The following is a 14,331-nucleotide window of genomic DNA, read 5'->3' as shown; positions in this document are numbered from 1 at the left end:
TATATCCGCTCCCATTTTCAAGATGGCCAGGCTGCCAGCTTCCCTCGGTATGTTTTAGAATGAAAAGCTATATATATATATCTGATTCGAGTGTCGTTCCTTGGGGTATGACAGCGATGTTATCGAATGTCTGATTGAACATCACCTGATAGATATTCCTTTTTCTCGTCTGGTCCTAAAATATCCTCTTTTTTGATCCCTCCGTCTTTTCTTTCCAGAAAACACTTTGCGGACATGAGATTGTTTGAAACTTATACTTTGTAAATGCCTCAGGGATAGGTAAATATTTATGTAACGCATAGCTCTTCTGAGCAGCAGTGCTTGAGACCATCGATTTGGTTCTCCCCGTACGTGCTCTATTTGGCATAGATTTTCAGTCAAAACACATCTCCTCCCGGTCCTCATCCAGTCTAATAAGATAATGGGAACGTTGATGAGCTGCAATTAACTACGTCGTGTGCAATTGCGGGATAATACGGAGTAGACGGTATATAGAGGAATTGTAACATAACTATAATAGTGTCACAACGTGTCAGCGGAGGAGAAAGGCTTCAGGAAGAAGAAAAAACGAACAAAAGAAACACGACCAACCTAATATTCAGAATACATTGGTGCACGGAGATCTGATACCCGTCTGAGTATTCTCCTGGGTCTTCCCATCCCTATCAGCTATGTATGTGGTTGATTGTCCCGGTCTATCCAAGCTTGAAGGAGGGTGCGGCTGATGTCTCCCAAGCACAGAAATCATACAAATGAATAATTGACGAGAAGAACCGAATCCGTTCTCTCTTGCTCCGACGATCTCAGCCCAGGATAATCGATTGTTCATTCGGGACTGCTTCCCATGACCAGCCAGGCCTTTTCAGAATTGCTGCGGAGAGTCCGTGATTGGCGAGCGTGTGTCTCTCCTTGTCGAGCAGTGGCGAATCACCAATCACGCCATGAAGTTGGGATGAAGAGGTCGTTATGAAGAGGGTAAGACGCTGCTAGTGGATGATATCCTGCTCCGTTCCCCGCTCCAGTAGTTACCGTCAACGGCAAGTGTGGGTGCATCTCTCTGGAGAGAAGGGCGTTCGTTGGCTGCATACAGGATTAAGACATGGCGCCAAAGTGACTAGCTCAAGGCAGATGTAGACTATTTTGCTCCAAAATAACGTAATTTTTTTTTTTCTTCTCCTTTTTCCTTTTTCCTTTTCTTTCTTATTGAGTCGGATGTCCAAGATAACTATCCGCCCGCCTGGCGCCAACCAGACAGACGCCGCAGAGTGTTCTCTTGGGGCTTCTGCAGCGGGGCTGCATACCGCCTGTTGCAGCCTGCAATCATAGAGGAGCCAAATAGTTAGCTCAGTTGCTTGTCGGCTGCAAAATGGATTGCTGAACATTTCCCGCTGCTTTAAGTATTGTTGCGCTCTGCTTGTTCGCTGTCTGCTGCTGGTTTCCTCGTTCGTTTAAATATTTTGTCACCACCTCTCTCGTTCGGGGCTCATTGATCTCCTTTTTGCTTCCTGTTCTCACGTCCGTTTTCGACGGTTTCAAAGGCAATCCCATCGTCTTCACCACAACCCAGCACCCAAAAATCGCCCCGTGCCTTAGAGTATTTTGTTACATTAATCTGAGCAGACTCAGAAAAAAAACAATATCTTCATGTACATTGCAGCATCTGCTGCTCCTACAAGACACACCTTTGAATCCTCCTCGCACACCCATGTTATTGTGACCTCCACTGACTTGGCCTCCGTCTGAATCTCGACATACCCTGTCGCCCCAAATCCTATGCAGAGCCCATATATGTAGCTCACTGCAGCTGGACTATGCCTTTAAGACGTTGCGACGTGCACGGCTGCTCCCAGTCCGCTGCCCGCCGAAATGGGGGCTGTCCGATATGTTCCAGGAATCATTGTGGCGCCCATATCAAGTCAGATTCTCATCAATGTCTTTCCAAGGCAAGGCTGGTCTATTCTTTGAGTTGGGTTTCTTTGAACTCTTTTGAACCTTTTTTTTTTAATTTTTTTTTTTTTTAATTTATTTATTTTTCTTATTTTGCTTTTTTTTAATTTAATTTAATTTAATTATTTATTTTTATTTTATTTTATTTTATTTTATTTTATTTTTGTTTTGTTTCGTTTTTCCAGATGATCGAGAAGCCTTCTTCCACTAACTCTGTTCTTGCTGTGAGAAGGATGCCCATCCGGATGGCTACCGTGAAGAATGTGTGGCCTCCCAGCGTGTCCACATCTCAAAGACTCTGGATCAACTTGATATCGATGCCTTGACCTCATTGGCAAGCTCCCTCCGCGGCGGTGTCCCCTGCTCAATACCCGCCCTCGCGGCCGACAAGGAGACCGTATTGAGACTCCTGGTCCAGCACATAGTCGACATGGATTTCCATTTTGACATTAATTTTCGGGATGGTGTAGTGTGGGATGCGCGTATACGGCTGCCGAATGATGCGCTTCCACCCCTTCCCGTGCAAAAACACATCTTCTTGAGCGAAATGTTCACGCTGAAATTCCTCGAAAAGACCGCCGTCCCCGCACCGCGTGTCTACCATTATGGCTGGATCGATGCAACAGACAACCCTGTCGGCGTGTCCTTCGTTCTTCTCGAGAAGATGGGCGGCCGAAAACTACAATGGGACAAGGCGAACAAGACCACTCAGACAAAGATCCTTGAGCAGCTGGCTGATATCTCCTTGGAGCTAGAACGTCATGATTTTGAAATGACCGGGTCCATCGTCCCGTCTGACGACGGAGTTGTGCAGATCGGCGGATACGCGATGTTGCCTTTATTCCGCGACTCTCGAACGCCAATTGGTCCGTTCTCCAGCCTCAGCGCGTCATTGAGGGCGATCATATATTTACAGCTAGACATGATCATGGATGGCGAATTCTCAAACCTGCCCATTGGCCATTTTCTCTCCTATCTTTGGCGCCTGAACATGATCCCGGACCTGGTCGCCTCCATCAACAGCAAGGAAGGGGGGCCCTTCTACCTGAAACGCTTCTGCGAAAGGGACGACCACATCCTGGTTGACGACGACGGAAACATTACTGCCATTATGGGCTGGGCTTCGTCCTCGGTCAAACCAAAGGAATACGCTTTTAGCTCCCCGTCTATGCTCTGGCCCACCACCGCGTTTGTCAATGGCGACAACACTTTGTCCCCCGCTGAGCTTGAGTTCGCAGAGATCTACCGCCGTCGTGGCAGGGATGATATGGCTGAGATAGTCCTGGATGGCCGCAAGTTGCAGCGATTTCTCTACTCTTTGGGAGATAGTTGGACGGACGACGAGGATGAGTTTGAAGCTTTGTTTTTGGGGCTGCGCAAGGCGTTTATCCGTGAAGGGGATGAGGTCGCGGCCAAGGCGTTGCAGGAACCGTTTGAGTACTGGAAGAAAAAGAGTATTCCTATGTATTCAGTTCAGTATCCGCAACTGCAGCTTCTTTTCTGAGGGAATGAGGAAAAGGTATGTAATGATTGAATGATTTGAACATTCTGTGACATGTTGAGAATGAATTGTTATGTTTCTTAATTTTCTTCTGCTCTACACAGCAGCCATGCCGCCACCTTCGAGTTCGAAGTCAAATGTGGTTCAGGTTTATACAAGTTTGTTCTTCTGCTTTCCTTTTTTCTTTTTGAAGAAAAAGTGGTGTTTTTTATGGATGGTTGGATTGATGGGTGTGCCTTTTTCTTCTTTTTCTCTTTTCTCCTTTCTCCTCTTCTTTCTCCTCTTCTGTTTTACTGCATATGGAATGAAACGAACTGTGTAAGAGCGGACGTTTGATTCTGTAGATATTATAGCTAATAATATATGAGATAAGAGAAATTCATGAGAAACTACCCTCTTCCTTTATTGGTGGTTTAAGATTAACCATCATTCAAAGCTCCGCTGCTGATTGAATGAGACATTTGATGATGTCATTCTTCTCTCCTGTCCCCTTTTCTGTATTTAGCACCGTTCTGAGCATTAGCTATATTTAATCATCTTTGTTGCGATATGATAGATGCCCCTGTCTCCTGTGCCCTCTGCTGTGCATGCATAGAAGTAGCCGGGATGATGGTTGTTGCGTGCCAAAACAAGAGATTATCCAGGAAAGCGGAACGGCACGTCCCGCCCCGCCCCACCCCCGGTCCCTGCGGAGCGGGTTTCTTGGCGTCGGGTGGGAAGCATGGGCGGAAAAGGCGTCCGGGCAAGGGACGGCGGAACGCGAACTCTCACCCGTCCATAAACATTTCTTATGGCCACTCGTCGGGGCGTCCCTTTGGAATCGTCCTATTAACCCAGGCTATAGCATGAAGTACATTCATTTCCGTAGTCATTATATTTCCTGAACTTATATAGCCGTGAACGCAAAGAATTTTAGTCAAGTCAACATCGCAACGGCATTTTGTCCAGTTTCGTGATATTTTCTTGAGCCAATCAATTCAGAACTGCATAACTAATTCTCACAGAGAAAAACAGAAATTTTGCATTCTTATTTTCCCTGGGACTGACCTAGTTTGACATCTTGAAATCATAGAAGAAGAGTCAATCACTTTGAAGCTGGGAAATTCCTGTAGTGTGATTACATGCCTAGTACATGATTATATCCAGATTGAAGAATCAGATAAATGTACTGAGTGTAACTACATTGCTGTCTCCCACATTCAATATGCGTAAAGAGATCGCTCTGCAAAGAATTCTACATCTCTCAACGGGTTAATGCTTGTATGATATTCCCCATGCTCAAGTGGACGGGCCCGTCTGCGGAATCCTGTTGACATTTAACCAATGGCAACTGGCAGTGGCAACTCGGGACGAAAGGAGATCAGAGCGTCAAATAAATATGGCATTTTTACTTATTCAGTCGATCATTGGACAAACATCATGCAGCTTGTTCAACTTGTTCATCCAACTCGCCTTGATCCTCGTAGTACTCCGATCAATTAGGTTTCGTCGACAAGAACTCCATTGCGATGTGTCAAAAAAAAAAAAAAAAAAAAAAAAAAAAGGCCCTGAGACTCACAACTATGGTATGAGTTGTAACTATACCGTAGTTAACTACATACGCAGTCCAATGAGAATGGATACGATGCATGAAAAGCCGAGCAGAGCCAGGGGTGCCCTTGCGCTAAATTGACAAGCAGCAATTCAAGGAACACACAGACAGCTCCCGAGGAGCATGCATGATAAAATCAATAATAAGAATGGAAACCTTTTTACCCGAATGAACAATAATGCCGATAACTTCGACGGACCCAACTCGGTCGACCGCGGAGACCAGCCTGCATCAGCAGTCCCCGTTTACATCCACCGCCCTAGGGCGGCCAAAACGAACCCAGGTTGCCAGAGCCTGTGACTGGTGCCGTGGACACCGAATCAGATGTGACAATGATCGCCCTTGTGCGAACTGCAGAAGTAGGGACGGAAAGTGTACCAGCAATGGTGAGAGCGACGTGAGAACTCTGCCTCATGCCCTCAGGTTGGTCATGCTGCTGTTTTATTGCTGAGCACGGGGCGTCATGTTATGTGGGTGTGCACTAGCTGACAGCCTGCTAGAGAAATTGACAAGTTGAAGCGTCGAATCAAGATTCTAGAACGGCAACTTGACGATGTCCAGTGTCCCGTGTGCGAAGAGACTGCACATCCTCCGAGTCCATCTCAGTTGTCGAAGCCATCTCCACATTTGAAGCCCGACTCTCCGGATCAAGGCCAACCTACGAAGAGGTATTGGGAGGGCATTCAGACAAGGACAGCAAAGTCTCATCAAACACAATTCTACGGTCCTTCGTCTCTGTTCTATTTCATTGGCCGCCTGAACTCGTACCTGGCCACAGCTCTGCAACAGCCGCATTTGGATCACCATTTCCAACCTAATTCAGCCAGCAGGTCGTTCGCGAGCCCTACAAGCTCAAAAAATGAAACCATTGAAGAGAATCTTGTGTCGGCTGATATACCGAGAGATGGTGACTACCTGACTGGGACTCAGGAAGACTACTTTCTAAGCTTATTTTGGCAATCATACCATTGCACCCTCCAAATTCTGAACGAAGGAGAGTTTAGAGAACATTATAGATCGTTATGGGAACCTCCGCATAAAACTCGTAAACCATCAGCCCTCGTTGACATCGTCCTGGCTTTATCAATGCAATATGGCGTCGCGTTTCTACCCCGGCGAGACACAAACGGTGTATCTAAGGCAGATGTCGATAGTAATGATGCAACCATCGCGGGGCGTTGGTTTTATCGGCGGTCTCAAGCCTTGCTGGCAACTGAGCTCGAAAGCCCATCGATATCAACCCTTCAGTGCCATGTCTTCTCCCTCATATTCCTTTGCAATGCGTCATTCCAGAACATGGCTCATAGCACGCTAGCGTTAGCAGTGAGGACAGCTCATATTTTAGGACTCCATACGGAGCCACCGGAATATTTACCACGGGCCCAAAGGGAGTTGCGGAAACGGTTATGGTGGATTCTATATGCCACGGACAGCAAAACCTGCATGAAACTCGGGCGGCCATTTTCTGCACAGCTATCCCATGTCACCGTCAGCTTCCCATCGGATGACCACGAACTGGCGTTACATTCAGGTTCCAATTTTGGCTCCTTTGGCGAAAATATCACATGGCTCACCTTCGGTGTGAACCACATTAAACTATTGCTAACGGCTCGCAGCATCTATACTGCATTTTATGACAAATGCGCAGAAATTCTTGGTGCAAATGATGGGAAGAGCTTATACAATGACCCTCAAGGTCTGGAAACAGCTGCGCAGTTCCTCTCGTCGAGTATACAAGCTCTTCACGAATGGCCATTAAGCGTGCCTAGTGCATTGAAAATGAAGAGACATGGGACAGGAGTACGTTTCTCTACTGATAGAACTACACTAGAGGTTGAGCGATTTTCACCCCCATGGCTGAAGCGGCAGCAGCTGCTCCTGGAATTGCTCTACCACAATCTGTCAATGAACCTTTACCGACCCTTTATCTGCTTTTCTCCAATTTTCAGCCCTAAAGCTGAAAAAAATGCGACTTCCTGCGTCAACCATGCTATGGCAATTACTCATATCATGTATCAAATCCTCCACCAGACGGACATTTTGAACGGCTGGCATGAAGCATATCAATGGCAGTGGAATGCCACACTTTCCATGATTGGATTTATTCTGGCTTATCCCACCTCCACTTCTACTGCACCGGCGCGAAACGCCATCGACAGCGCCATCGCTGTGTTCGAAATGTTCGGCAACAACTTCGCCATCGCCGCCAGCGCTGCAAACGTGACTCGGGACCTCACCACGAAGGCGGATTTTCTCATCAATAGCTTCCAGAGCAACACCTTGTCGTCCGTCCATCCTTCATATTTCTCCCAGAACATTAATGCCTTGCAGAATTATGATTATAGTGGCCAAACCGATAACGATAACAGTGGTGCTGTTCCCCAGATCGATGACCAGGCAATGCAGGATGCCATCGCGGGTTCCCTGGGCATGGCCTTCACGATCGATTCGTTTAATAGCTTCGAGCCGCTCTGGGATAACGGAAGGACGACTATATCGGATTACTGGACGTTCACCCAGGATTAGTTCAGCCGATTGCGTATCTGGGTCTGGGAATCTTGAGACACATTGTAACAATTTCCACGAAATATGGCGGAACCATATTTCGCATTTTAGCATCAAACTCACGGACTAGTCACTTGATTTCCGGCCTACAAGGCCTCTCCCACTTGGCATACTCGTCTGAATAGCTGTATCATGCGGCAGCCATGTCTTTTGTGTACTAAAGGTTTCATTTTCAGAGCATGTGGAGTTTGGCAGTAATCAGCTCTCGGGTTTTCCAACTTACAAATGGATGCCTTTGCTTGTGGTAATCTGCTGTCGTCCATGAACCGACATTTTTTTTTTTTTCAAACTTTCCTGCAGTATATGGGAGACTGCGGCCTTGGCTGCACATCGTGGGAGCGTTCCGGAATAGTGACATGATATTTTTGTCGCAAATTAATCTTGGAAGCAGCCCTGCACCGGTGTCAATTAACTAAGCCTTGGAATGTGAAAGGGTCGGCGCGATTTCCGATTTCCATGTATTGTTCGTGCGATTCCTGGTAAAATTCACCAACGCTTCCATGGAAGGACAGGGCCAAGCACAAAGAACAATTAGTCAATGCTTCTTTTGAACACATTAAAGAATGTATCACACTTGACAGAGAACAAATCTGGAGACGGCACTCTCATTATGTTCTGCAGCATCCGTATTCAGAGGAGCGAAGCGCCATACCGCTCGCGGCTTTTAACCGCCAATTATTCCATAGCTAGGGGAAAGTTATCGCGATCTAATATTGGGTTTCCGCTCTGGTTCTTTGATCTAGAAGAGACTTTACTTTCATCTGCTGCCCGGGGCCTGGTGGTATTTGGGGTCCTTGAGAAGGATCTCTAACTTCTTCTTCCCACATATCATCTTAGGTATTTAAGATCGGCTTTGTTAGGAAATTCAGAGCCAGGTTTGGCTAAGGACCTCTTCTTCGAGATATCACCACACGAAGGAAGATATTCCTTGCATCTTGCCAGGGCAAATAGCCTGGCACCCATGAGTGATGTCGCGTGAGGTAGGGAAAGGAAGACAACCTGCGCCTGTCAGGGGCAACTGTGAATCAAGTTAACAAACATCTTACAGCTCTGAGTGTCCAATGTCCCCAGGCCCCAATTACTACCCATGCCACTAGTCTGAGCTTGCTTTCGCAGTTCCGAGTACATGATCACTTATAACAGTCCTTAATGCCGTTTGTTGATGGGGACTTCTCGTATTTGTTTTCCATTAGACATACTCCATCTCGTCATTCTCGTCACACTTGTGGACTACAGTGAGTGTCTCCGGGTTCGAAGGACGTGTCTGGTTGTAGGGATTATTGTCAAACCCTATGCATGGTGTCATGGTGTCTTGTATTCTTTTTACCTTCTTCGCAAGGTCCATCAGCCAGGAAAGATTGATTCTTTGAGAGGGCATAAATACATACAAACTTTGGATTGCAAAGTTTGCGGAAATTATCATCACCATTTATAATGCGACTATATTCCAATGATGTGCAGCTTAGTGGTTGACGTACCGCTCTCATGTATTTCCGCAAACACCGGTTCATGCAGTCATTCCAAGGTTATTTTCGAGCTGGATATATGTTCGTGGGAGTACCACATCTAGGACTAGGTGGGTTGTTTGGCTGTCTTGAGCTGGTTATTCGAGCCAATTGCAAGGGGAAATACTTAGTTACTTAGAGATATCCACCGCTTACCAAGCTTACGGAGCCAACATTTTCAGAATGAGGATGGCATTGCAAAGAATATCCAGGGTTGCATCCATGTCCAATCTTTAATGCTTGCAGGGTAGGAAACGCCCAAGCTTTGCGATCTGGTCTTTTCACGGATATCTGTCTGTGGAGGAGCAGAGAGCGTTTCAACTGTGGATGCCATTTGGACTACACTGCATTGAGGTATGAACCTGCAATACTTTCGATTTGGTTTTAGTTAGGGCTGCTCGTGTGTTAACATTGCGTGACAGTTGTAACTATCTTCGGGATGCAGATAGCAATGTCTGACAATTTCCAGTCAAGCTTGGAACCCACGAAATGTCAATCCGATTGTTTCAACTGCAACCCCCAGATCATTTTCGGGTCAAGAACTCTGTAACTAATTTTGTCACAATTCGACAACATCGACCGTGTACCGACAAGAACTACATAATTATTGGAAAAGTTTACAAGGTATCCAGTAACGTACATCAATCCCAAACCAAACAGCCAGCAGCAGAAGAAAAGTAAATCTGCTCTTGATTTCAAGTTGTTGGTTGGTTGATTCTGACACAAATAATTCCTTTAAAATGTTTTCGTCGGCTGTTCGGAATTTTTTCCCCCAAGAACTTGGGGAGCCTCAAAATTGCAAAAGAGGTTACATTCAGTGGCAGGCAAGTCTCCTTAAATACGAGGAAGGATACACCACATTATTTTTGTCAATTACTCTCCGTTATTATTCGCCATTTCGTAGCAATTGGATGACACTATCCGTGCAGTTGACCAGGGTCCCCACTGTCGAGGAACTCGGCAGTCAGAAACCCGCACCTGAAGGCTGAATGAGCGATTCGGCGATCTTGGAGAGAATCATCAGCGCCTGGGTCCTTGAAGCTTCTCCACAGACCACAAATACTTGGCTTAACTAGAGCGATTGACACTGGCTTGCTACTATTAGTTAACAGATAAGGTTTCGTCCTACACAAGGTCTGACGCTTAAATCTGACATCTCCTGTTGACTGAAAGTCACCGACTGTCAGGCTTCAACTGTGGGGCCCCCTGCCCCGCAAAATCGGGCCGGTTTGTTCGGAGAAAATGAAAACTGCCGATCTGAGAGTGAGATGGTTCCAAAAGAAATCTGCTAGAGAGACTCAAACTTCAATGCGAGTCTAATTGGAGATATATTGAGGCAGAATTTAAGGACGGTACGGAGTACTCCGTCATATGGATTGTGAATTTAAAACGAAGCACGATGGTCGTTTACGATGGCAAATCATGTTCAATTCATGATACCCTTTTAGTGGATCACGATCCTTGTTCTGCCATGCGATTCTGACGCAAATCGCTTGGCGATAGACGCTGATTCGATCCCAAAAAAGTATGGAGATCAGACCTCATGGAGGCAATTGCAACTTCAGTTAACTGTCAGATATGGTCCTTGTTTTGGACAATGCACGTTTGACAAGGTTCGAGAGCGGCAGCGTTTCTCGCCAATTTGTCAATATTTCTGAACTTGAACCACCGTTCGATATTGTCATCGCAACTCTGTCTTGGAAGCATTGCTCCCAATGAGGTGTTCCGCGTGAATAAAGTCTGGACACATAGGAGAGTTTGCATTTATCGTAGGTTGCATCGTCCATCCCTGAGGCTGAATCGCGAAGATGCCGACACCTTTGGTTTGCACCGAATATATTACAATTTTAAATGTCCTCCTCTCCTATGGCGAATTCGTGAAACGAACAGCTTGGAGTCTACATTCATTTTGGTAGCAACCGCATATCCAGTTGGAGGATGTATTATTTGGAACCACAGGACCCACAGGAACTCACAGGCCCTGAGATTAACTTAATTTTGGATTTTGGATGTTCTAGTATGCAGGCGCATGCCCTCCCAGTGCCCGCCTTGTAACTTGACATGAGGCGGGCTAAAAAAAGACATCCACCTGCAGCACACGTGAATCTGACGGGCCCTGAATGTTGCAAGTTTCTGGTAAATTGCTTCATATTTTGTCGATCATGATGATCTAATGTCGGCAGTATCAATTTGTAAATGCATCAACTATGTTGCCTTTCGTTTTCACTATTAGTTTTGTGTGGCGGGAGAATCGAGAATGAATCATTCTTCATTTCGGGATCATACGCTGGAAGCGGAAGTAAGCTGATCTGGATCTAATTTTCCATCCCAGCTTGGCAAGACTCCGGTGTTTGCTCAATCCTGACAGTCACGAAATTCCACGCGCTCCTTTGCTTCTTTTAATGACCCCAGCTGTCGCTGACCGTGACTCTAGTTTTGACCGAAATTCCAGGCTCTGAATTACTTGATGGGACGGATATGTGAGCCCTAGTCAATATTTGGACCCGCAAAGGGGCGGCGCATTCTGCTGGTAATGATTCTCATCTATGGGACACGGCACCTGGCTGTCTGGACGTCTTCAAACAAACAATACTGGCAATGTTGGTATTGAGATGACCTGGGAAAGTAACAGCTCTTCGTTGTCCACCTTGTTGACTGGATCAATAAGAAAATTTCAACCACAGGGAGACAGCAAAGACTCATAACAAAAATTTAACCTTGCATCATGCACAATATCGAATTCCCGATTTCCAATTCCTGCAGAGCAAAACAGTGTGCTGGGATTACGACCACAGCGCGCTCAGACTAGGAAAAAGCAAAACAAGAGAGAGTATGAATTTATGCAAATTGCGGGAGGTCTTGGGGGTATTTTAGTCCTTACGCTTGAAAAGGTGGCGCTCAAACAGTTCATTCCATTGAACTGCCGCTAGGGAATTACTCCGACACGGAGCCCAACTAAACTGGGAACGAATGATGCCCTTTGACTCAAAGAATGACAGGCAAAAAGGATTGTATGTATCACAGCTTCCTACTCAGAGGAATTGCCAGGGCTCTTTGCTACAATTGAGATGGAAGATTTGTGATCTACTCCAGATTTCGGCATGCAAGTCAGGATGCTGACAGGGACGAGGATGTGCCGTTGGTCCTTTCAAAGATGCACTCCACCGCAGTTCTCGGAAGCATGAGTCGAGCTCTGTATGCAACCCCTTGCCAGGCCATTTTAACCCCTGCGGAGTTAAGGTCTCGATATGGTGGGCCACCCTGAGTCCCTGTGGATTGGAACAAAAAGGGTAATCTTTCCCCAGATGTTCATATTATCTTTCCAATAAGTCAAAACAATGTCGAAAAGGCGTTTCTGACAACCCAGCCGGCACACGTTGGCGGTATATGCCTATAACACTATTTCGAACTGATATTGTCAGGAATTCACGAAACTTTATCCTCAAGTCTATCTTCTCTGAAGTCTTTCGGGTATATATTTGGTCGCTTCCAGCTCCACTGATTTCAATTGACCGGAGGGGCCCCAGAGTACGAGATAGGGAATTTAACAGGTATTGGAGGACAATATGAATTTGGTCTCCTTGCTATGGACCGCATCTGAAGTTACGCCCGTTAGCATACTCAATGCGAGATCCCTCCCTCCTCGACGAGTCACTCCGCTGATAATCGATCCACTACCGGAAGAACACCGGCGAGGCCTCATCGCTGTTGCTTCTACGTCACTGCTCTCTACAATTACGACTGGAGCGCTATTAATCTTCGTTACCTATCGCTTGGTCTTCTGGAGAAGGTACTATTCGACATACATCGGATATAATCAGTACATCATCCTGATCTATAATCTGCTGTTGGCAGATTTCCAACAGGCTGTTGGGTTTTTGATGGCACTACATTGGACTGTTAGAGATAAAATATCTTACGACTCCCCGATATGCTTTCTCCAGGGATGGCTGCTGCAGATAGGTGATCCATCCAGTGGATTATTCGTTCTTGCAATTGCCGCCCACACATTTGGAATCGTGCTTATGGGGAGAAAGCTGTCTCACCGTTGGTTCGTGGCATGTGTGTGTGGTGTTTGGGCGTTTGCGCTTCTTCTAGTACTAATTCCCACAATTCAGCATGGGAGGCATGTCTACGTACCGTCTGGCGCTTGGGTATGTAGAAAATTCCAACATCTCGACACTGTACCATATTCATCATTGCAGTTATTGACATATGAATTCTCCTTTATCTAGTGCTGGATTGATGAAAATTATGACGCGGACAGGTTGTGGACACACTACTTTTGGATTTTTGTGTCCGAATTCGGATCCATCATGCTTTACGCACTTCTTTTCTTTCACCTACGCCGCCAGGTCGCTCAATCAGCGATTCTAGGGCGAGGGCAAACTGATAACCTGCGACGGCTGAGAAGAGTGATTGGATATATGGTATTGTATCCCATTGCATACATTGTCCTATCACTACCCCTTGCCGCTGGTCGCATGGCGACCGCCAGAGGTCAAAGGTTGAGCGTCTCTTATTTCTGCACCGCCGGTGCAGTAATCGCCAGTTCCGGATTCGTGGATGTGATCATGTACACTGTGACCCGACAAGCTCTCCTTATCGATTCTGAACCCAGTAATGTTGACCGCTTCTATAATTCCCAACGTGTCGGACTTAGCCACGTTACGACTGTCACTGCGGATCATAAAATGTCCCGGCTGGACAACAGTATCCTTCATCGAAGGCAGATGACGGAAACTGACACGCAGCATGATCGCGAAGGGTCTACAGATCAAATTGTGCAACCTGTAGAGCTCCGTGAGCTTGGCAAGGTTTACCAAAAGACGACGATTGAGATCACAACTGAGCCGGCGGACGATACCGATGCGTCGCCTGATAGTACTCTGAACGAACCGCGACCTCCTCCACCATCACACCGATGGGAAAGGCGATGACAGCCGTGACAAATTCTTGTGTTTTATTTTTATTGATTGATTGATTGATTGATTTCTAAAGCGGAGAGCCGGCATTGGAGTTCTTTGCGTGTCTGACCTGTTGTTTTTCTGTGCTCGTTGCTACATACATTTATTAAGCTTCACGGTATTACGCTCTTTGAAAATTCGACCTCATTTTCTGGGTTTCCCACTTTTCTCCCGCCTAATCTATTTCGACCTTTATCTTTTTGGTTACGTGAGACGAGATCTATACGATTCACTTTCCCCTTTTACGTGCGGGAA

General features: G+C 46.3%; 3 protein-coding genes across 3 annotated transcripts; all 3 read left to right on the top strand.

Annotated features, from left to right (window-relative positions):
• Nucleotides 1-1,811: 1,811 nt before the first annotated feature.
• On the top strand, nucleotides 1,812-3,451 carry PAAG_06119 (hypothetical protein; the record flags this gene model as incomplete). Its single annotated transcript, XM_015845795.1, has 2 exons — nucleotides 1,812-1,970; nucleotides 2,180-3,451. 2 exons carry the CDS (start codon nucleotides 1,812-1,814, stop codon nucleotides 3,449-3,451), a joined length of 1,431 nt encoding a protein of 476 aa, XP_015700021.1.
• A 1,766-nt stretch (nucleotides 3,452-5,217) lies between these two features.
• On the top strand, nucleotides 5,218-7,565 carry PAAG_06118 (fungal specific transcription factor domain-containing protein; the record flags this gene model as incomplete). The annotated part of the gene is made up of 2 exons (XM_015845794.1): nucleotides 5,218-5,462; nucleotides 5,540-7,565. 2 exons carry the CDS (start codon nucleotides 5,218-5,220, stop codon nucleotides 7,563-7,565), a joined length of 2,271 nt encoding a protein of 756 aa, XP_015700020.1.
• Nucleotides 7,566-12,675: 5,110 nt separating this feature from the next.
• On the top strand, nucleotides 12,676-14,049 carry PAAG_06116 (integral membrane protein; the record flags this gene model as incomplete). The annotated part of the gene is made up of 2 exons (XM_002791805.1): nucleotides 12,676-13,263; nucleotides 13,345-14,049. 2 exons carry the CDS (start codon nucleotides 12,676-12,678, stop codon nucleotides 14,047-14,049), a joined length of 1,293 nt encoding a protein of 430 aa, XP_002791851.1.
• Between the last annotated feature and the right edge of the window lie 282 nt (nucleotides 14,050-14,331).

This window comes from Paracoccidioides lutzii, assembly GCF_000150705.2.
Source record: "Paracoccidioides lutzii Pb01 unplaced genomic scaffold supercont2.17, whole genome shotgun sequence".
Lineage (NCBI taxonomy): Eukaryota > Fungi > Ascomycota > Eurotiomycetes > Onygenales > Ajellomycetaceae > Paracoccidioides > Paracoccidioides lutzii.
Note: the sequence above shows the minus strand (reverse complement) of the source record. Positions and strands in the feature narration are given on the sequence as shown.